General features: G+C 36.1%; 2 protein-coding genes and 1 long non-coding RNA gene across 3 annotated transcripts in view; 2 read left to right on the forward strand and 1 right to left on the reverse strand.

The window, feature by feature from the left end:
• The window catches only part of LOC110832513 (uncharacterized), a 192,954-nt gene extending 174,178 nt beyond the window's left edge, over positions 1–18,776 (reverse strand). The window contains exon 1 of the long non-coding RNA XR_002543932.2: positions 18,328–18,776. This is a non-coding gene — a long non-coding RNA (uncharacterized LOC110832513). The remainder of the gene's footprint in view (positions 1–18,327) is intronic.
• LOC110832509 (putative tyramine receptor 2) overlaps positions 1–24,736 on the forward strand; it is a 272,216-nt gene that overhangs the window by 227,258 nt on the left and 20,222 nt on the right. The window lies entirely within an intron of this gene.
• On the forward strand, positions 4,871–10,467 carry Oct-TyrR (Octopamine-Tyramine receptor). The gene has a single exon (XM_022069598.2). It carries the CDS (start codon positions 5,168–5,170, stop codon positions 6,611–6,613), a length of 1,446 nt encoding a protein of 481 aa, XP_021925290.2. The 5' UTR covers positions 4,871–5,167; the 3' UTR covers positions 6,614–10,467.

Here is a 24,736-nt window from a genome sequence, read left to right on the forward strand (position 1 = left end):
GTGTTGCAACCGTGAAATCTCCTCTCCAGAGGCAGAGACGATTTGCCTGCTAAATACGCAGTGTAGGACCGCACCGATGTTTTAAGTAAGCCTGTACCCAAGAATGGCATTCCTGGATGTATCCTGTATGATAATACGCCACAATATCTCATCGCCAAGTCCTCGAATAAAATGAGATATGAGGTTCTCACGTCATCGCGAAGATGGAGGCGTGTAGGTAGATACCAGCCTTTTAGAGTAACATATTTCCTCCATCTTCAGCCTTGAAGATGGCATTTCAGCCCAGATGACAAACACTGGGAAGTTCTAAAGCCATTACTTACCGTCTTTGTACAATGGATTATCGGAAAGTTGAGAGGTTTAAAATTTTATCACAATATTACTTCCGTAAAGGCTCCTAAAAGCTACTTTATGCCTCATCTGCATATAAGGTTCAGTAAATGTCTTTCATATATTAACGGTTCAGACAATGACGCATAGCTTCTTAGACGTACCTCTAATTTACTATCGTAACAAATAAAAGCGATATGCTTGTGCTGTATACAGCGAAATTGTCTCGGGCAAGAAACCGTGGACAAAAGCCCCAGCAACTCGATGACCGCTTTTCCCGCTTGGCCACGGGAGGAAAGTTATCATCGGCAAAACAAACCGCCATTCCCGTTGTGATGGGGGCAGAAATGGTCTTCGAAGTGACCCGTCTTATTGCCCGATAAGATCCGGGCAAGTTGATGTTTTCAATTCGAGTTCCGGATTATTCAGCAGCGTTATACGAAGTGTGATAGAAAATTAGCCCGTGCCTATTCAGGTCAGGTAACCGATGTCATACGTATAGTAAAAAGACGTTACTTATTTTATACGTCTACGGTTCAACAGGCGTAAACAACATTCCTCTACATTTATCCAAACAGCTGTTCCGGTTGAATATTTACTAGAACAGTATGTTTTCCGATTAACCTCTCAGTTTTTAATGGGCCACATCACACTCTAAAAGACAGTGAAATTGGCGAATTGAAAAAAACAACGTCGAGAAATGTTTTAGCTAGTGTAAACATTTGTTATCGAGGGTCTCATTTAATTTAAGTCAAGTGAATAATTACGTTTTCTAAAAAATTAGTTTTGGTTAAATATCTAAAGACAAATTTTAGCGAATGCGAGAAAACTGTAAAGCTATTAATACATTTCCTTATCTGTCTGAATTTAAAGCAGTTTTAAAAGGAAGATCATAGAAAAGCGTCTTAATTTTGTGTATACTAGAGGAGGACGAAGAAAGGGCAGGAAAGTGACGAGAAATTGTGTCGACGTGTGAAATGTGACGGAAGAAAACGATGTTTTACGTCATCTCCAAAGTTTATAGTTTAGGAAATCCAGACTCCTGAAAATGTGGTTACATACTGCTTATACTTGAAGGGTTATGTATTATAGCCGTTAAGTCGGTGTGCTATTAAATTAGTTTCTGTTTCAAGAATATAATTAGGCAAGTAAAAAGCTGAACAAAGGATTATTTGGCAGAACGAGGTAATGGAGATATTCCAATAATGACGACGCGAAATTCAGAGATCCGTGGGATGAAGTTTTATTCCTTAAAGTTAAAAAAGCGTCTTGGCGCCGGATATATTAAGACAGGCCTCATAATATCGTCTTCAAAATCCAGTTTTAAGTTCATGGAGTTCATGGTACCATGTATGAAATGGAGACTAAGATATTTCTTCTTGTACCTTGGAAATATTTTATAAGATTAATTTAAATTCCCTTAAAAGTATTTACCATATCGCATACCGGTATATAAAATAATTTTATCGACTCCACAAGCATCGCGGTCAGTCGCTAAAGGAACTACTGTCAGTTTGCAGCACCACGAACCACGTCGTGCAATTTCCTACACTTTTAATTAATTCCTATAAAATTTTATTGTTTATTTGAATATAATCTACTTTTTATATTTATAGAATAATCTTGTTCTTTGTTCAAAATGTCCTTCTTATTTGATATTTTCACAAATCCTAAATAGTACAACCTAGGCGTTTATCTGCCGATACTGAATATAACACGAATACAGTCTTGCAAACTGAACAAGCATATGTATCGTTGTTCAAGAACATGAAATAATGTTGTGAGCACAAAGATACAAAGTGATAAATATCTCCTGAGTCATTTATGGTTTAAAATTTTATTTGCTGGACGTAGGTTTTGGACGAGCAGTTTATGAAGCAGTGCATCAGATAACGAAATATGATGATGTTCTGTTGTTCTATTTTATTTTAAAATAACAAATTAACATGGTGCTGTATAACACGACATGAACAGGAGAGCGCTGTTCTTCTTTTTTTCTCATCGCAACCGAAAGTTGATATTGCCTGCACTTAACCCCCCCCCCCAAAAAAAAAAAATCCCAAGTCATCCAATTCTCCCTCTAGTCACGTCTCTGTAGATGATTCTGTATTCCACAGACATTATGACTAGGTTCAACAGATTCTCCTGTTACCTGCAGATGACCGTTTGCATGGTACGCACTTGGATTCCATTACAAAACGCCATCCCACCGTGACATTTTACCCTTTCATTTGCGTTGATTGTGGTTTGTTTCAAAGTGCGCGTCTAGGTCTATTCAGAACAAATTAAATCTGAAAATTCCCTGTTAGATTCACCATCTACGTCCACACGACTAAGCCGATACGGCATATCTATATGCCAATTAAATTCTGTCCAGAAATTTTGATTTTGATTAGTTAATGTTACCATCCACTTAACTCGAGGACCAAACTAAACATTTTCATGAGTTCTGTGTCGACCTTTCATAAGATGTGAATTTCTGCTACGAATATACCCCTCTCATTTCGTCTGCAAAACATCAGCATTAGAAGAAAGCAATGCAATTTACCGATTTTCAACAGACTAATTCAATACATATGTCTGAGACAATCTTCGAGTCGTGATATGTCGAGTCTTGGTAGGACGAAATTCATCTGAACAATGCCTACATTCTAAGTTCCTGCTTAAAAAAGCATAACGTGTCTCCATTACAGACATCAATTCCTTAATTACGAGCAGAGTGATTTCGTGATTTTAGCAATGTCGATAGATGTAATGCAATTAGTGTTCACTGCCGCCATATACTGGAAACTTGGAAATGTGAACACATTCATTAAAATACTTCTCGCCCGACGCTGGGTTTTCTAAGCGTCGCATAAAGCACATGCTATATGAGAACATCTGCTTTAAGCGCCGTTCCATAACAGTCGTATCTCATCATCCTGCTTTCAACCGACGACTTTTATTTTACACAGAATCGTCTTCTTCCATTTATTCTTCTTCTTCTTCTCCTTCTAGCATCGTTTCCTTTTTATATGAGTCGACGGTCATACAGAACTGGTTATTTTATGTCTGAAGACTTTGTTTTCCGACTCGGTCTGTGGGGCTCTTCTGCTCGTGTCCGATTGATATGTTTCGTAGTGCAGAAAGTTTCCAGCTCAGGGGTTCATCAACAATAATATACCGATCCTGTCGAGGAAAGTTTCGACTAAACCAGATTTCCAAATGATTTTACAATTCCTTCCTCTATTTTTTAAAAAACTCGATCCTCTACAGAGCAGCTCCCGTTGTTTATTTAATCGAATTACAGATTTCTAGCTTATTTATACCGTCATGGATTAGAACAATTCCAAACGCCGTAACCATGCGAATTATAAAGAACTCTGACCATCGCAGACAAGTGTGTTCTGAACGATCTATCCCCGTTCTCACATTTTTTAGAACACCGCCATAAAATTGACAACACGTCTAACAGCCTCTCTCTGGATGCCAATTGACTGGCATATATTCAAGCAGACGCACAAAACTGAGAACAAATATCGTTCAAGCAAATCAATGTTTATATTACGCACACAAAAGCTAGCACCAACTTTTATTATTTGTTATGCTTTTTTTAATTTTTTTTTACCAAGAATATTTTGCTTGTACCAAGCCAAATGGTTATAATGATAATGGTGGTAGTAATTAGCAATAATTTTGATTACAATTTCTACGGGCTGTCAAGCATTTAGCTAATTTTCTGCTTTAAGACAAATTAATTTGGGTTAAATTTTAAAATAAATTTAACGAGATCCTTTATAACAGTATCATACTTCAATTAAGGTTTAAAATAATAGCGGACTGATATGAAAATATCTTTCTAGGCAATGAACGTAGTTTTGTGAAAATCAGTCATGTGTTTAAACCCTGTGATATTTCATATTTTAATATTATTATTATGTATTGACTGTATGTTTAAATTACTGCCATGCTGTTACACAATTAAAAGGTTAGAATGGAGGTGCAAAATTTAATAACTGCACCAATATTTAGGCGCTGTGCTATTTAGATAAGAAATTTTAAAATGTTGTATTATTTAACATTGTGGAGTTAGTATAGAATTCAGTAGCTTACAAGTAGATTTGAGAGATCGCAGATTAAGTTTTAAATGTTTTTCTTTTTGTAATTTCAGGCTATCCCGGTACCTAACTTCACTCTCTGGCCTTGGTGATGGTAGAAATCCTCTGATGTTCTGGTGGTGGAAACAAACAACTTCTCTAACATCTGTAGCCTCTAGCTACAATCGTCGAGATAATCGATGGATTGTGGCAACGCAATTCCGTCTTCCTTTGTTTATGTGACCAAACAGCCCTCTGCACTCTCACTTTTCCTTCTTCGCCGGAAAAATAAATTGTCACATTTCCACTCTTATATTTTTTATTGTTACAGCAAAGATATGAAACGTCTTGGCCGTAATTTTGAGATATGAAAGTGAAAAAAATAAAGCAGACATTCGTGCTAACTCCTCCCATTAGTCACTTCTGTAAGTAGGTAAAGCATGCTATAAACACAAAATATTCGTGTGAAGTTCGTGAATTTTGATTACATTATTCGACTTACGTAACTCACGTCATAGTGTTAAAATTCCTGGAACATATTGAGGCGTTTCATATACTGTCATGTCTAACTGCTTTTTATGATATATATTAACACTAATGCCTAATAAACAGATCGCTCCTGAACAATAATTCGTGCAAATTTAAAATATTTGGAATGGAGCTGGCAGAATCATGTGTACTCAGGATACAGTCGTAACATAAATTACAACATCCCTGTCATGTATATATTTTGAGCATAACACGTTTAAAAAGCACTCAAAATGGCAATAGACTGGGTTAACGACACAGAGTATGGATCTGACGAAAAAAACTGCAGCCAGACAAAAGTTCAGTTTGAGAGCAGTTTGGGTGTGGCGTTGGCCGTTCCAGAGTGGGAAGCTGCAATTACAGCAGTCACACTCTCCTCTATCATCCTGCTGACGGTCGTCGGCAACATTTTGGTCATTCTAAGTGTCTTCACATACAAACCGCTAAGAATAGTTCAAAACTTCTTCATAGTGTCACTTGCAGTAGCGGATTTAACAGTTGCATTGCTGGTGTTACCATTCAGTATTGCTGTCCAAATTCTAGGACGATGGGAATTCGGCATACACGTGTGTAAAATGTGGCTAACTTGTGATGTACTTTGTTGCACAGCTTCTATATTAAATTTGTGTGCCATCGCATTGGACAGGTATTGGGCAATAACCGATCCGATCAATTATGCACAGAAAAGGACTCTAAAGCGTGTTCTTTTCATGATCGGGGTTGTATGGGTACTATCTGGTGTGATCAGTTCTCCGCCTCTTATTGGCTGGAACGATTGGCCAGAGGTATTCCACAATGACACCCCGTGCCAGCTGACATCTCAGCAAGGATACGTCGTCTACTCATCTCTTGGTTCTTTCTTTATTCCGCTCTTCATCATGACTGTTGTTTATGTTGAGATCTTCATAGCAACAAAGAGAAGGCTAAGAGAAAGGGCAATGGCATCTAAATTAAATGTTGTAAAGGTCAACGAAACGCAAAATATATCCGTGAAGGAAGTGCACAACGATCAAGATTCTGTCAGCAGTGAGACCAACCACAATGAGCACCCTCTCCTATCAGACGGGAGTTCTATAACAAAAGAAAAGAAGAAGAAATCTAAGAAGAAGAGAAAGAAGAATGTCGGTGACGGTTCCTTGAAAGAAAAGTTTCTCCAGAAGCCAACTGTAATAGCTGAAGATTCTGTTACAGACATCGGCGATCCTCCTTCAGGGTCGCATTGCACGGGCAGTTTGAATCACTGTGGAGATAACCACACACCTCCTACAAACACAACGACCACGACAGAGGAATCTCCTAAGACAAGAAACGAAAATCAAGTTGGGCACGCACCACCTTCTGCAATTTCCGGTTCAATCCCCGTCCCACAGTCTGGTGCCAAGAGACAGGTTCCAATTTACCAGTTCATTGAGGAGAAACAAAGGATATCATTGTCTAAAGAAAGGCGTGCAGCGAGGACTCTGGGGATTATCATGGGCGTTTTCGTGGTGTGCTGGTTGCCATTCTTCCTCATGTACGTCATTGTGCCATTTTGTGTTTCCTGTTGCCCGTCTGATAAGATGATTTACTTCATTACTTGGTTAGGGTATATCAACTCTGCTCTGAACCCCATAATATATACTATATTCAACATGGATTTTAGAAGAGCTTTCAAAAAGCTTCTTCACATAAAGCCTTAGCTCCTACCGATAGCGCGACACTTGTCTGCTCGCAGATACTTTCAAGTATTTTGATCTGAGGTATTAACCAAAAATTATACAAAAAGCTTAACATTTTATGCGAGTATTTCTTGCACTTTGCGCTTAACTGCTTAGCTGACCTTACTGTGTTAGTACAGTACTATAAATACATTTAGATTTTACGTTTTTATCTTCCCTAATGAAAATCTTACGAGCCAGCATAGCTCATTGAGCGATATAACTGAAGATTTTATCGACCGCAGATCGATTAACAATCCAAGAAAATAGTTTACCTTCATCATTATATCCAGATTGATTCTATGCCCCACCCAGCCTCCAATCAAATTCGTACCATTGTTTTTTTTTTCCTCGAAGGTAAAATAGCTGGAACGTGGAGCTGATTAATCACCTCTATGTCCTGCCAAATTTAAGACTGTGTGGAGCTTTATATTCACTCCACCATACATCTTTATGGTGTAGTGCATAAGAACATAGGCAAACACACGTTTTATTCAGTGAGAAATTTATTTTGGGACCATTATTAATATTACTCCTAATTACGAGGCATTGAACTTGTGGGCACTTTAGTTAAATGATGAGAGGGAGCAGAATATTTAGCTGTTCATTTTCCAAAATAGGATTAAAAAAAAGAGTATCTTCGACATGCATAATTCATTTTGCCATTTTGATTCTTGCAACAGGATTTTATAGAAAATTAACCGAAAATCCACATGCAAAAATAATTTCATAAATTTTACGTCCTTGATCATGCATGCGGATGAGGTAGCAAGAATGTGCGGGCGTACTCTTTCTTAATCAACTGGTAAAGATACTAGAGTACAAAGAATATCGTACTGGTCGCATGTAACTTTTCTTATTAATAACATGGCCGTCTCTAAAAATTTCAATCATTAATTCTCAATTACTTCTGGCGGATGTTTCACAGTTAATCCGGGTATTAATAATAAGAGTTAAATAATATTTATCTTTCGCCACTCAATACTCAAAAGCGTACATAACAACTACGTCAACATGACGTAAAATATCCTTAAAGTACATAACCAAACATAATATGTACTCCTATTTTTAAGATCTGTGACGTCATCACTCGAGACATATTTTCCCTTAAATGTAGTCGTTATGTTAACTTAACAAAAAGAATCGAACTGTGTACGCAAATATTTACATTATTCTTGTTTTCTAAAAATCAGCGTTTCTCGACGAGGAAGTCTTTGCTTTATTAAGAAGATGGACATTTCTCGAAGTTCTTTATTTTTTCTATTTCTCATAATGGCTAGAAGCTACTCTTAAGTCTCCCCCGAGCTTCTTCTGGCTTTATATAAACTCTGCCGAACATGCCCGTAACTTCATCTCATAGCTACTGCACAGATCCGAACTACTCTGCTTTCTACACGAAGTCGTCGAAGGAAGACAGGGGTGACCAAACCATGTTGCTTGTTCCCTACACTATTGTTACGTTTTAAATCTCATTGCCATAAATATCAGTTTTTTTGGTAAAGTTGTATTTATTTGTTTAAATAAACATACGTGTAGGAGGCTGGAGGGCTTGTTACAGAAATTATTGTAATTTACCATAGCAAGACTCCAAGTTTTTAATGTAGGTCTGTAGGTTATAATGATTAGAAATGTAGAGAAATTGACATTTTACTAAGATAAAGGTAATTTTAGAGTTACGAAATTATTATTGAGATATGTGCATAAAAACAATGAAAATAAAAAAGGTTGGGTTTAAACAATCATTTTAAGAACGCAATGTTATCCAGAACATGAGGAGACATAATAAAGAGTTTAAATAGCTACTACATTTGGGGGAGAACTCGCTTCTAATTAATCGTTCATAATATTCAAACATACGCAAAATTTCTTTTAGGCCCTTAAATAAATTGACTGTTAACGTAAATGGAAATCAAAATATGAAGACAAAATTCATCGGAGACCTATTGTATCATGTTTGATCACAATCTATAAAGCAGCTCGGGAGCTATTATTTGCTAATAAACCCGTAGCTCTGTTGTGTGAAGCATTATTTGTTATTAGACATGCATACATATGAAACTGTGCAGCGACCTTTTAGTTTTCTTGAATGAAACCGACTAGAATACAGACCCATAGCTCCATTTCAAAGATCACTAAAATTAATTAAATTATTATCAACGGTGAATGTGTAACACGTAAGAAATAAAGGCCATAATTTAGAATATTTGTCCGGGAAAGAATAACTAATGCTAAATCTTATTTCTTTAGCTAAACAATATATCGCAACTTCTCAAAGCATTTCTGGGTATAAATATGTCTGAATATGGTTCAATTACGTTAGAAATAAGAGTGTTTGAATGAACGATCAACGGCTGCCTTAATATTCGTCGCCATGACAACCTCAAATCACATGTGCGAAATGTATTCAAAACCTAACAACGTTTTGAATGAGTGTCCATTCTTTACTATGCTCATTTGATAGCAGATGAAGAATACAAATTTATAGCCAACATAATATCGAGAACAAAACATCTGAACTTCATTATGCACCAGTTTTCTAAGAGTACAGACATATAAAATGAGGCGTTTGTAAATGTTTCTGACCAAAGTATGTCATAGTGAATTATAATTTTTAGATTTTATCCATCATCGGCGATTGAGGTTAGTTAATTTAAATATATCCGTCTGGTTAGGTTCCTCCATGCCTAAACACGGAAACGGAACTAAATTCTGAAACGTCGCCTCTTAAGTAAACCGTGAACAAGGATAAAGTCTACTGAATTATAACACAAAGAAAGTTTTCATTTGATAATTAATACTCTGATCATCATAATAACTGATAGTTTTATGAAATGGTAAGTTAAACGTCCACTGCCAAGAGAATTTCGCCATATTTGAGTAGAGAATGTTCATCTCTTGCGTCTACGTTCAATAGGAATACCTCACTCTGTACCATGTAATATGAGTTGTAGAGATTTGGGATATAATTATGACAGCTGCAAAATTCTGTAAAAATATTCGAAATAAAAAAAAATACAAATGTGCATGCAGTAATAACCTCATTCACTTGAATTTCTTTCTATAGAAATTTACATTTCTATGTACAGTGCAATTTTTATATACAAAACGACATCCACTTTACGCGTTTAGATGCTATTACCCCGCAATTTTCAGGTAATTTATTTATTAAAATATTCTAACTATGAAACAATGAGATAAACTAAGGATTGCGTATTTGTAAGGTAACATTAAGTATTTGTCGAACGTGGTGTTTTCTTAGACGATGCTGCATAGAGATTATATTCGCTTCTTAAGACTAAAAGCAAGAAAAGACACCCCAACATATTCTTATTTAAAAAAACTTGTATTCGCCGCTGCAAAGAAAATTCCATTTGACGTGTAATGGAATTCTGTTATGCAGTACGTCACAGAAAAGCATTATATGAGTAGTAAATTATTGTTCGTAGTATTGTATATAGTAAATACAGCTGTATAATTGGCTAATTTCTACTGAATTAATATATAATGTAATAAAAATTTATGTCCCATAAGTGTCTTGTTCCCGCAACCCCCACACAATTTTTCTATATCTATGCACATTCTCGGGTGATCCTTCAGCAATATTTCTGAGCCCGACTGTTGATGGATGATCTTCCCGACAGATGTCAGTATTTATTGTATGTAGATTCCTTTTAAATATGTCCCTTTCACAGAACCTCATATATATTAGTAGATAGAATTGTGAGACAGGTTTACGTATCTTACATGTAATGAAAAGGCAATGTACATCCGTAGCTACCTATGTAATTAGTCTGTGTAAATAACGTATAAAATAAAAGCTACTGTCTTGAAATTAATTCATCTTTTTTGATTTCTTTCAGACAACTAGTTATAATCGTGTCATAAATGAAGCATGTGCTACTCAGTCTAACATTTGAGGCTTTCATAGCTGTAGCGCCGTGTAGTCTGGTAGAAGTTTACCAGCGTTTCAGAAAAGCTCCGTTGTCAGTGCGAAGACGTGGTGATCTCCTTCTGAAACTTCTGTCATTACCTACCAGACTACACGGAGCAACGTTTGAGGGAACAACCATGTTCATACCTGTTGCCGTGAGAACCCGAAAATTCACCCCGACAGAAACTAGTTGGTTGCCGTAATAGTTTATCAAAGCACAACACAGCATGCTAATAGCTTCGCATTCCCATTTCAGTTTGTTGTAAAACGAATCTGTATCCAGTGCCCGTTGGGATATAAACCTGTCACCAAAGCGACTGACATAGCTTACGTCAAAGAAATTGAAAGCGACAATCGACCCTATGTACGTGCTAAAATAACACAGTTAGTTTAATCACGACAAAGCATGCAGTTTACTTTCAATCTCAATTGTAATTCGCTTTGTCAACAGACCTATTTGCGTGTATAATGGAGGTTCACAGATAGCAATAATTCGGAGTCTAGTTATTTTATCCGATGCATCCGATGATAAGTTTTGGTTCATATAATATGAATACACTTGCAAATTACCCCAGTCGCCAGCACACACTAACAAAACAAATGTTAATATTAAACCCATGTAAAGAACTGCCTAGGAATACGAGGGTGAGTCAAATGAAAACCGTAATTTTTTTTTAAATTTAATTTATTGAGTGAAAGCGGTACACAACCATATTATTTTTCTACATAGTCTACATTTCGTTCAATACAGGGCCCTCCAGCGTTTACGAAGTGTATGGATTCCTCTAGAAAAAAAATTCTTGTGGTTGTCTGCGCAACCACTCATGCACCGCCTGCTGTATCTCTTCGTCAGAACGGAACTTCTTTCCTCCCATCGCCTCTTTGAATGGCCCAAACATGTGGTAATCACTTGGGGCTAGGTCTAGTGAGTATGGCGGATGTGGAAGACACTCAAAGTGCAAGTCTTGGATTGTTGCAACTGTTGCACGGGCAGAGTGGGGCCGAGCATTGTCATGTCAAGGACACCTCTAGTCAAAAGTCCACGTCGCTTTGATCTGACTGCAGGTCGAAGATGATTCTTCAAGATTCTTCACTGATCAAAAAACGAATTACAGAACGTTGTTCTCCTTTCGTGCATATAACTAGTGGAGCAGCCATTTTCAAATTGGCACTGTGATGGCGATATGTTTGTCTGCATTATACTACCACCTATAGGATACTCTTTATAGCATTGGTAACATGTCTGCCAACTTATAGGACAATGGCGCGATATTTCGAATTTTTATCTCAGTTTTACGGTTTTCATTTGACTCACCCTCGTATATACATACAAGGGAATGGAGGTAAATTTGCACATATTCTTTACTTCTAAACTACAACTTCAATCTTCTTCAAAATGTCTCCATCGGCTTGTTATCGCCATCAAAATAAAAGCAAGATATGTATAACGCGCTGTCACGATGTTATTGACTTAAATTCCGCAGAAAATCTGGGAAAAAAGTGGTTTGTGTTAACGACATAACGTTACGTTGTCACAGAGATTAGCTCTATCTAAGTGACCCCAACAGAGTAGGTACCTCTCACCTGAAGACGGAGACAGAATCAACCTCCGAAACGTCAGACGATGGAAAAAGTCCTGACAATGAATAATTTTAAGTACTTTATTTAAAGGCTCTAGCATCACTTCCACATCACACGTTTGCACAACCGCCATATTGCTGTTATAAAATTACAGTTTAAAGAAGTCCTTATTCCGTTGTTAAAAATTTTATTTCGACAGATACTTGGACATGATACAAGCAAAAACTAAAAGCTATCAACATAACCATCAAACCAGTGTAGTTAGATATGCATTTGATACATGTTTCAGTCGAATGTGATAATCCTAAGGTTGCTAGTTGCTATGTACCTATTACAGGAAGTTTCCTTTTATAATACACGAACTTTGGAAAATTTCCTGAAGATATTTCCCTAAAACAAGCAACAAATTTATACCAAATTATTATTTAAATTTTTGTTGATGCTGGTATGTTGATTTGACGTTCGTGTGTTTCCGGAGGGTGTTCGGTTATTTTCATTAGCATTGACCAAAAGAGCAGGATTTTCACTTACAGGTTACGTCACACGTTTATCGTTCGTTATAGAACAATGGAAGTAGAATACAGATTCCCCGAGGGCATCACAGTTGCTGTGGAACGCATTTAGAACCAACGATCTAGATATTGTCAGTGTCTTTTGAATGATTCCCGGACTCTATGGGGTCGTTTTAAATATCAGCTACGTGCTCAGCAAACAGATCCCAGTTTTTGTTGACCAGCTTCCAGCAATGGAGCAATGTGATATCTCATTGGTCTTGATTATTTCCACGACTTGTTCACTGTTCTCACTGTACCAGTTTTACCACAATTTCAGTTTTCACCGGCACAAAGACCATTTAGTAACAAAATCTGATTCCTTCTTCCAAACCAAAAACCGTTGAGAAATATTTTAAAAGAGCGTTAGCCCTTTGAAGCACGAATTTCGACTAAATTCGGGAGATTCCAGATTCTAAGCTGTGAATACTAAGATGACTGACTTCTGGAATGTTACTACGTGTAGTTTGGTAGATACTGACCGACGTTTCAGAGCTGCGTGCTGGCTCATTCATCATCACTCTGATAAACGGGATTGTAGGAACCTCTCAAACGTCGTCGTATGTCTATCTGATTTTAAGGTGAAAAATCCATGAAGGCAAACAGCTGTTTATTCTTAGAATCTTATCAACCCCATTCATTCGGTACGTACGCTATGGAGACATTTTATAAATAAAAATGAAATGGAATAATTTTTATAATTGCGAAAATATTAAGCTAATAAACTGCATAGTAAGTTTTACTTATTACTGAGCTTCCTATGAAAGACACCTGTTGATTTCCAGTGATTTGTGGAAAGAAAGTTTTACTGACAGGTTTCTTTGGTTACTTCTCTGCACGGTACGGTTCGATGGACAGAAGCCAACGCGTTTGAGAACGACAGGTGGCATAGCTTTTGTATACTTCTGCTCGTGTTGGAAACGTTCCAGAGAGAGAGAGAGAGATAGAGAGAGACTTTTGGTTTTCGATGTTCCGTAGTGAAACTGCGAATTCAGAGAAAACCTGATTTATATTACTGCCAAATACCCGTTATTACAAGGCATCCTGTGGTCAATCACTGTCATAACTTAACGTTCTTCTTGCTCGTACTAGAAGATGGCTGTCTTCTGAAACGTCGGTGAACTTCTACCAGACTTCACGGGGCAACAACCCAGAAGACAGCCATCTTCGGACTCACCGCCGTAAAAACCTCAAATCCTACGTTGTTCATACTTGTTTGCCTAGTACGAATTCCACAAATACGTAAGAGACCTATTCAATCAAACGGCAAGTGTTTATAGTTGAATCATTCACAAAAACAGGAAATTTACAGAAACTACATTTGAAGGCTTATTTACGACTATCCATAAAGTTGTACGTATTAAACATTGTCAAAAGTGTGAATGCAAGAAGTTTATTTTTGACAAAAAGAGAAAATCCTTGAATAATTTTGTAATTGAAAACGACAGTTAAAGGCATTCATAGTTATAAACCAATCCTAGGAAACTGTTGACCCTTAAAAGCACAGTGGTTAATTATGCTATAACAACCAGTAAATCTGAATTTTGTATTTATATGTTTTATAAGACCCCCCCCCCCCCACCAACAAAAATACATTAACCATTTGATCTTTGTAACTGAGCCGTGCTGAGTTTCCTTTGAGGTACAGAATTAATTCGTAAGTATTACTTAGACAAACTACTGCTTTATCTTTTTAAGCGGCAATAATACTAAATTTGGAACATTTCTGTTGTCTGCCATCCTGATGTAGGAGTGTTCGGTCATAGCGATGCTATATTTATTTATCTGTAGTTTACTTAACGACGCTGCCAGGAGCTCAGACTATGCAGAGTCGAATGGTACGGTGACTGAATAATTAAGCCGGAAAGAATATGAAAATACGAGATAGTGTCCCGGCGTTTGCCTGGAGGGACAGAGGATAGACAAGACAAACTTCAGTCAGTCAGGACAGTCTGTCTCCAGGCTGACACAGAGGCCTCCCAAATACAATTATTATATTATTTATACCATCTTAAATTTAGTACGTACATTTATATCTTTAACAGGAAATATTAAGATTTTGTTTTTGTTAATTTTTTCTACTTCTAGGCCGAAACTGTTATGTTTGGTTTGATTAATGCTCAGGATTACCATAGTTTCCACTTGAAATATCAAAATATGTCTAATTTTATCATTTCCTTCGAAATTTTGTTCTTGTGTGTTAAGTAACTTTCCCTGCGTAGACTATGTTATGTCTTAAGAAATGTTATCCCAAAGTGAGTGGTCTCGTTTCTGCAATAAGTCGTATAAAGAATCTGCTGTTGATTATGTCAACACAGTACAGATAAAACAGCAGTGAGGATATTTGGCGACTGCGGAAAGTGCATGACCGCATCCATATATCCTTAAAGTACAAATACGATATTTATAAAACAGAATGGCTTTTGATTACAAATTATTAAATGATATTCTACCACATTCCCATTGTCTCTCGGAGTTTTGTTATAAAATAAGGTCCATTTTAACCTCACACTGACTATATGTATATTTCTTCAATGTTGGGTTTCATTCGTTACATTTATTCTTCGTCCACTTTTAATAGTGTCTTGGTTTTGTACTGTGCCCTGGGGTCGTCTAAACTTCAAAACTCATCTGTTGCTTGGAACTCTATTATATTCTACTGACGGATTTTTCTCGACTTGAAAGAATTCCGAGATTTTAATCCGCATGCTTTTTCAATTTTTAATGGTATAGCTTGCGTGACAAGGATGGCGGAAAGAAAATACATTCTAGATTATTCTGAAGAGGCTGTATATTGTACTATTCAGTGATGAGAGAATATTTATCTATTGACTTTGAATAATTAGGGCTATCCGTGAATGACTACTAGACGATATATCTGTATTGGTTTAATAATAATAATAAAAATATAACCAAATTGAAAATATTTTTAAAAGAGGCGGGACGAATTAAATTCATGTTAACACTCGCTTTATGAATACTTTTCAAGCGTATTCCCTTTTGTCTTCTATTACAAATTACGTATCATCATTCCTTGTGATTTTTATTAGTGTATTTTTATTATAACGAATTTCCATTATTTAAAACGCCATGGAAATAAATGAATTTGTTACAAATTAATTTGATTGCAGGCAAAGTGAAACAATCTTTCATATCAGTGAATAATATTAATAAAGAATAAGTTTGGAGCCGTGTCTCCTGGCTCGGAGTGACCTATCTCCCCCATCTCCGCGATCTTTGGAGCCACAGGCTTCGATGCCCTTATGAGGCAGTGCGGCGGGCAGTCTGTGTGTGTCCGCCGCGCAGTGTACTTCGCCGAAGAGAGAGAGATCCTTAAGACCAAATTTTCCTGCCTGTTGATAGCTAGGTTTAGTCTTGCGTTTTCTTCAGTATACGTAGAAAGTTGCTGGCCGGGACCCTGAGCAGAGTGAGTTTTGTTTGACTTCATCCTGTATGTTCTTTTTTTAATTTATACTTGTAATATATTTTGATAATTTCGAACTGCCTTAATATTATTTTGGTTTTAACCTCTGTAATCCTACGGCCGTACCACCTCCAGGTCTCTGGATGTTATTTCAATCTATTGTCACGTTCGCCAGTAGGGCTCAGTTTATAAATTATACATATTTCGTAGCAAATTTCCATTAACGTTTGATTGAAAGTAAATACAAAGATATTCAAGTCTACTAATAAACTTAACGATTCTAACTTGACTTTATTATCTGGGATATTTTCTACTTCTTTCATTTTTATGCATATTAATAGACCTTTGTACATGCAAAATGAATTTGTGTTGGATCGCAATCTTTTTTTCTCCTTCTTGTATCATATGAATTATAAGTATTATCCATCGTTGCGTTGATGAGTCCTTTTCTCCATTTTTCGTTCCTTCCCGCAGTTACATCTGTGGTTTATCTTCGTTTATTTTTTATTACATTCTGTGTACTTGCGTAATCTTTTCTTACTCTGTAAAATTTTCGCGTGTCCTCGGCCATATTTACTCTGCTTCTGCCCCATTCTCCCACTGTACGTGTGATATAACTAGACGACGTGCATTTGTTAACTGTCCCATTTTTCTTCCAATTCTCACGAAAAAATTAGAATTTACCTTTTCAAGCGGAACAGAACACGCACGTAAAGAAACGCGCATGTCTTTTATTACATAACTATCTTTGTCACCGGCAGGGGGAAAAAAAACGCTTGAACTAAAGTTTTCAAAAGTTTTTAGCTGGCGGTTCAAACAGTACACGTAGCCAGCCCCCCCCCCCCCCCCCGAATATAATAAAATGTACTGGGAAAAACTTCCCTTCAAACGCTTCAAGCTATGTACTGTGGTTACGTATATACAAAAAATAATATTTATACAAAATATTGTTTCATTTCTGAACATAGTTTCCACCAGGGCAGTTTCCAGAAATAATGTCAAAATTCAGCAAATTTATGAAGTTTCTAACTGTTGAAACGTAAATGTTTAATAAACAATGTATATACTCTGTCACTAAAAACTTCAATCTTCCTGTGGTCCAATCGCGTCTCACCTCATAGCTCTTTACATTCTATAAAATATCATTCTTAAGATTTTGAATTCGATTCAGTAATTAACATTTAGTCAATTTTATACAATTTAATTGTAACGTGTTCAAGGTAAGGCAGGATATATTTTTTTTTAAAATCCTGCAGTTAAGGAATATGGTCCGAAAAGATACATTATTAAATAAACTTTTATCGTATAAATGACCACAATTGAATATATTTATATAGAGACAGTATATGTTATAATAAGTAATAGATAAGTATCGGTAATAAAATTATGTGACAGATGGCAGCAGTGACTGGGTCTCAACGTATACAATGAAGAGGTGGCATACTGATGTGTGAATAAATGGGGTTATGTTCGACGAGAATGAAAGAAAGATGGAAACGTATATTAAGGAATTTAAGACCAGCTTCACTTCCCTGTGGAAGGAAGCATTCGCAGCCCACTTCTTGGTGCAATACCAAAATTTACCTGAAATAAGTACGAAAATCCACAAAAATTCTTAGTCAGGATAGACGTCTCTGGGTCCACATTTGAACCAAGGACCATCCGAATACGGAGCGGGAGTGCTAGCTACTGATCTGCGAATTACATATAAATCATCACGTTTCTTGCATATTTTTATTGTAGTCTTCTTCAAATAAATTGAAATGAGGAAGAATTACTACAGTGTTGTAAGGAATCTGTAATTATTCAAATTAACCTATTTATAAAACGAGCAGTGAAACTGTACTGATTACGGTACAAAGTACGCACAATCTGCAGCTATATAAGAGAAGTTATTGAAGATTATCATAACAGATTCCGCAAACACAGCACCTACACTGTGTATCAGATTCTGGACATTAATTTCCAACAACAATTCCTCCTTATTCAAAATAAAATGAAGTGGTCTATAGATCTCAGAACGTAATATTTTACCTCCCACTTTGATCGATTTTGTCTATATTTCATCAGTATCTGGCAATTTATATATTTCCAATATATCAATAACTGCTTACGACACAACACAAATACGCAGAGTTGTGTGCATTTGACATCTTAACGTCATAAAAGTTCATGCATTAAACTCTGTAGGCTTCCGGCCTGTTCTTACCTTCAATGTCACGCCATTCGTTCTACGTGTGAAGCGGACAGAAGGGACATCCTCCTCCGATTCATTGCTCCAAGTTAATGTTTGGTTTCACTTCATATAGCAAAGTTTCAAATGCACAGTGATTAAAACACACGCAACGAGGTTTAATTCTACACTTTATCATGTTTGTCTTTTGAGGTTTTCACTATAAATAACATTATCGTAAGATATATTTCACTTCTCGTCATTCGTACTTACGTGCAAGCACCATGTTGCTCTACGATGTTCATTTTTCTACATTCGGTCGTGTGGATTCGGCGGATAGATCGGCAATTTTCGTTATAACTACAATATGGCGATGAAGGAACAAACATATGCTGTTTCTCAAGGTGAAATCGCTGCATCGCATCGTGGTCAGTATCTACAGTATGGGCCTTAAAACACTGCACTTCTACCAAGGTAAGAAATTAAACAACTTATCAACTCATAATTCTAGTACATACATTTTCCAAATGCGTTGTTTGATAACTGTGTATCTTGTTGGATTCGATATGCACTTATAATAGACAAAAGCCTGTTGTTAAATGCGCAACATTACAGATAAAAATTCGGCATATCGAAAATTATTTTAAACGGAAGTTGTAGATGCTGATTATTTCTGTATGTTATTTTAATGTTATCCAAAGAGTGGTTCGCGAACCACCAATAGTCTGTTAACTGTTGGAATTACAAAAAAATATTAAATAGATTAATTTAAAACATATAGGAAGTAGTACAAAGTGTCACGTTATATGTTGTGTACATACCAAATATCATATTTCATTGATATCTGTTCAGTACAGTGGCAGATGAAAAATGCGAACATAAAAATGGTAACCTTCATTATTCCGAAAAAGTTGCATCGTCTATTTAATTCCAATTGTTAGTGCATTTCTACTGCTATAATGTTCTGCACCGATCGTAGACTTAAATTATTTCCAAGAACGAATGCAGTAATGCTTAATCTATAACTGATGTTTTTCATTTACATATATAGACTGTTCTTTTTGAACCGTGTATGTTATTTTTATTTTTTTATTTTTTTAAGTCTCTCCGACTAAGTTTCTTTTCATACCAAATAAAGAAAGCACCTGTCCGTATCGTCATGGCAGTTATTTGTCTGTACGAAGAAATGTGTCAGACTCGTTGTTTGTGAAAGGAATAAATTAAATTGTGTGCTAAACTTCCTTCATGCAAATAATTAATTCAAAGCATTTACCACACAACACATCCGCTTGAAGACCTACGTAACATTTTAAAAAGTTTTTCTTAGTAAACATATACACCGGGAAACTTTAAAATGAGATGTATAATATTGCATAACAAAAAATTTGGGGCAATGAATAATCACTCTGTAGACACAAATATTTATAAATGTGTGTTTGTGTGCACTACAGAGGTCAAGAATGATTAGGAACCATAACACCTCACCCCCCTAGCGCCAATATGGCGTATAGTGGGACAGTTTTACATTTTTTTACTTTATTTTATATAATGTATGTGTAATTTTTCATGTGATTACGAATAATTTTTACGGAAAAAAAAAAATTAGCTCAATCCCTGCTTTATTTAAAGTACGGATTACACTTCTGCTATACAAACAACATTTCAGTTTGTTTGACATTTATTAAAGATCACATATAGCTACTAAATTAGCTAAGTCAGTTGAATACTTTTTCCAGATTAAATATGCGAATGGTTTGATATAAATTTCCAGTTATGAGTTCAATATATATAAAATGACGTCATATAAAATTGACCTCAAGAAAGAAACACAATATTAACAAAAGCAGGAAATAATAAACAATTCCTCAAAAACTATTCTATAATTATCGCCAGTTCAATCAGTATAAGCATGGATACTAATTACATTAACCAAATATATTTTCAGAAGCTAAAACTCGTAGTAAAAATATTTTCCGAGTTACACGATGTTCGCAAGAGACCGCCACTTCTCCCTGTCTCAGTTATATGATTCCATCTTAAAACCCATTTCAATATTATTAACTTCAAACCAATTTCTCGGTCTTTATAATTATTATGATACATCGATGCGTTTACGTGTATTAATCGTGATCAATATATCGATTGTTTCGTTTCATTATTGTGACAGCAATTATTTCTTATGCGATTAGCACTGGTATGCTTTGTAAGCCATAAATTTTTGTTAAATCGGTTTAATCTAGCGAATCCTTTGATGCAACATTAAAGCAGAGCATTAACACATACACATTGGAAAACCATTATCGGGGAAAAGGTGTTTTATGAACCAAAGTTATGAGGTGACTGCGTCTAGGCTGCAGGGCATTGAAGAAACTCGGAATATTCCATTACAAGCCAAATACATTCCTCAGGCACTACAGTATATATTCCTTTGGTTATACCATAGATCAGACGGGTAACCACTGGTTTCTTATGGCGGAGGCCCGGGTTTACGTCCTGTTCAGTGAATATTTGATTTGTCCTGGACCAAGTGACATTGAGATTTTGGCCCTCTGAGTTTTAATAGATATTTCTCGCCCATTTTCCAGAACCTCCCGATCTCCTTGTACCCCTTTAATTCTATTTATTATTACATCATTTCTCATGCTGTTGATTTATAATGAATATTGAATGACGCACTTAATGCAGTTCGAATAATAATACGGTCAATACATAATTGTCCTACAATGAACATAGTGAACTGTGCATTACATTGATGATGTTGTTATTCTGAGTTGTGGCCCCCATGTAGACTTTGAAAATACGGATATTTCGGAGAGACATGCTCTCACTCTCATCATGGATAACTTCCTCGCCATAAGAAACTCAAATCTCATACAGTGGCAGTAATGATGACATTGATGACTTTAAAAATAAAAACAAAATTATTTTTAACAAAACTGTATCCAAAACTTTGTAATTAATTATTAATAACTGGCGTTTAGTCACAGTCTTCTAAACTCATGATTTCATCTGATAGGTACTCCAGTCTTAAAACCAATGGTCTCAACATTAATAAGTGGCCATGCTTTTATTTTGCCTTTAATTATCTTACTATTTATCTCATTCTCCGTTCTCTCACTGTGAGGACAAAATTCTCATTCTCGTAGACAGCACATTAACCATCTTCACTCTAAAAACGAGATTAATCTATAAGAAACTTCTGCTCTGAACATGTTTTGGCGTTTGATAATATATGCGAAAACAATTTCTCCTGTCATTTATTGGTATTTTCAGCGAACTATTCGAAGTTTAACGTACTGAAATTTATGCGGAGCCGTGGAAATATATATTCCTATATAAACGAAGAATTCATTTTGAAAATGTGCTTAATCGCGAGAAAGTTTTCTTCGTTTATAGCGAGGGCTTTCACATTCTGTGCAAAAAGCACGACTTTTTTATGACCTCCGGACATTGACTCTGCTAGGAATGTGGATTGATGGAGATGGAATGGCAAAGAGATAGCAGATGGGTCCAGTTGAAGGCACTAAAGTCGGGTTTACCAGTCAAAGTGTTGAATTTGGTTCCACCAGACCATTTTGAATATTATTATTAATAAATAATTGAAGTGAATTATTAATCGAATCCTAAATTGAGGTCGAATATTTAACACTGTCACTTATTCTAGTTCCCGGGTTCAGTTATCGGTCGAGAGTGTAGTTATTTCGATGTTTTTCGTTATTTTCCTTACTCAATATGGATAAGTTCTTGGTTATGTATTAAAATAGGCCATGACCGCTTCCATCCACGCACATTTTACTTCATGTTCTACATAAGCCTTTCAGTAGATGCCGAATCCGTGCGTTCCACGTCCGTTAGAAATGAAAATCTGATCAAAGGGAGGGACAATAGATAAGGAAGTATGTATTATCCAAACATTAAACACTGTTTTCTAGCGGCACTATATAGGGCGCTGTCTCACAAAAATGTTTTGCTACTGTATTAACTGAAACTTTAGGACAGTTAAATCACAAAAAAAAATATTGCAGACTCATGGAAACACAAATGTCGTCTCCCTAGCGTCAAAACATTGCTTGGTGTGAAATTCTTCTTCAGGAATTGATCGTGAATATTCCCGACTAGCTGAATATTCTAAAAAGCCTCCCTGCCCTTTGAACTTTCACTAAACGGTCTGAATGTTTGTTTAATCCCGAGGTAATAATTCTTGTTTGTAGGAAAACTGGACCCAAAAAAATAGTCCATTGTGTGGCAGGGTCTCGCCAGAATTTTATTGGTGACGGGTAATTAGGAGGAGTTTATAATTTATAGCGGGCCTTTTATGAATGTACGCTAAAAATGGAAATTTAAATAATTAGATTATGATTTTCTTCTCGCATGTGCTATACATCTGGCTCAAGACAAAATATCGTGACAGCGAGACGAACAATTGGACGGTTACAAATTTAAACATTTAAAACTCGTTATGAAAATTCTAAAAATTCTCCCGGCCGCCCCTACGGAAGGGCAATCTCTGCTTTAGATATTTCCAATTGACTCGGAAAATAAGGTTATTTCTTATATTATTTGAGGGCGCTTTTTCAGCATCAAACAGAGTCTATAAAGTTTAATACAGGAAACTGACAAATTCTGAGTATACTTGTGATTATTCAAACCGTTCCATGTACTCTGCAAAGTTTTAGCGTAAAACTTAAGCCACGTCAAACAATGTCCAAAAACAAGACTTGAAAAATGCTACTTTTAAGATGAGTAATGGAATGATAATATTAAAACGGATTTTAGGGAATTCAGTTCTGAAGATAGGAGGTGGATTAAACTATCTCAGTATCGTGTCCAACTGCGGAGATGTGCTGACTTATTACAGGTGTTAGACCTCTTAGTTTTGTTGCCAAAGACGTAGACATTTTCATTTGCTGTGATACAACACGAAGCCTGTGGCTTTACGAGACCTTCTGCTTGGGCGCAACACAGAATGGCATCTGGGATTTAAACACGTAGAAAATGGGAATGGAAGGTATCTGCTAAATGCCGCGTGAAATATCGGAAATGACGTTGTTTGGCAGTGGGAAATGAGAGAGAACTCGCGCCGGAGGGTCGTCATCTGACAGCTACATCATTCCGGGTACACCTCGGAGAACGGTCTCTTCACTTGCAGGCTCCAACAGCGCGGTGCAAATAAAAGTCTATGTTCATGTGACGTAGAGCGTGATCATATCCCACAGTACGCATGGATCAACTTGAGGACGGATAATCCGGTTTTAATTAAATTTATATTGAAGAATTTTAGGACAAACGTTCGGCCCACAACAAGTTTTATTTAGATAGGGCAATTTTAATGACCTAGTGCGTATAAATGCATTTATTTGTAGCTTTTTATAGGTACTTATTACAAAAAGTTATATAAGCTGCCTTTTATCTTACTTCAATGAACGCAAAAGTGGCATAAGTTCATTTTGACTTCGATAAAAATTTAATACAGTAATCAGTAATTAATTTAAACTGGTTATTATGAAGAAAATTATGTCGTACGCAATTCAGTTTTATTTTAGTCCTTCATTTAGCGATACCTTACTTTCTCCCACTAAGACTTAAGTCGCAGAGAATTTTCCGCTGGAAAGAAATGCCTTACGCTTCGTTATAACGACGGAGAACATGTTCAGAGGGCCTGTAATAAATAAAATGTAATTACAACATCGCTGACATGAAAATGTCTGCTACCGAAATAGAAGTAATTACGGATCTTGCAAGAATATTTTGAATAAATTTTTAAATAATGATTAATTCTAACAAACTAAATATCTGAGTAAAAGGGATCAAGCTATTAACATAAAATAAAGTATACCTACGTCTTAGATACGTCTAGAAGACGTCAGTGTACGGAACACCAAAACAAAAGACTGGATGTAACGTGATGGAACAGAGCCTTTCTCGAGAAGCTAATATTTGCTCAGCCAATAAGGAATTTCCCCTCGTTCTATTTAATCCAAAGGTTAATTAACGCAAAATGCCGCCATTGGCCTTCATCCTAAGCCAGATTATTCCAGTCCAGTCGTTTAACACCATTAGCATTAAAGTTGACTATGTTTTAACGTTATCATTCCATCTAGGGTTAGGTAACCCAAATTCCTCCTTGACTTCATTTCTCAAAGATACATATTTACCTATCCGTTCATTTAAAGCGATGTTGGTTGCTCGGTTGATCATTTCCTGTTATATGAGAATGTTCATAAATGTCTGTATGTGTTGTAACCCTTGTCATGGTAATATAATGCACACGTACAATAACACAGCACAGTTTTTATAACCTTTTATGATCATGGTTGAGGTTTTGGTACTTGAAGTCGTATTATATTCTTTAACTATGAATAGATAATTTTATTAATTTTTTGTTACACAACATTACTTAATTCTAGTCCTTGTATGCTGATTTGTGAAACAATTCACTGAAACA

This window comes from Zootermopsis nevadensis, unplaced genomic scaffold (genome assembly GCF_977971745.1).
Source record: "Zootermopsis nevadensis isolate Lab colony 2312 unplaced genomic scaffold, Znev_1.0 Znev_ptg000001l, whole genome shotgun sequence".
NCBI lineage: Eukaryota > Metazoa > Arthropoda > Insecta > Blattodea > Termopsidae > Zootermopsis > Zootermopsis nevadensis.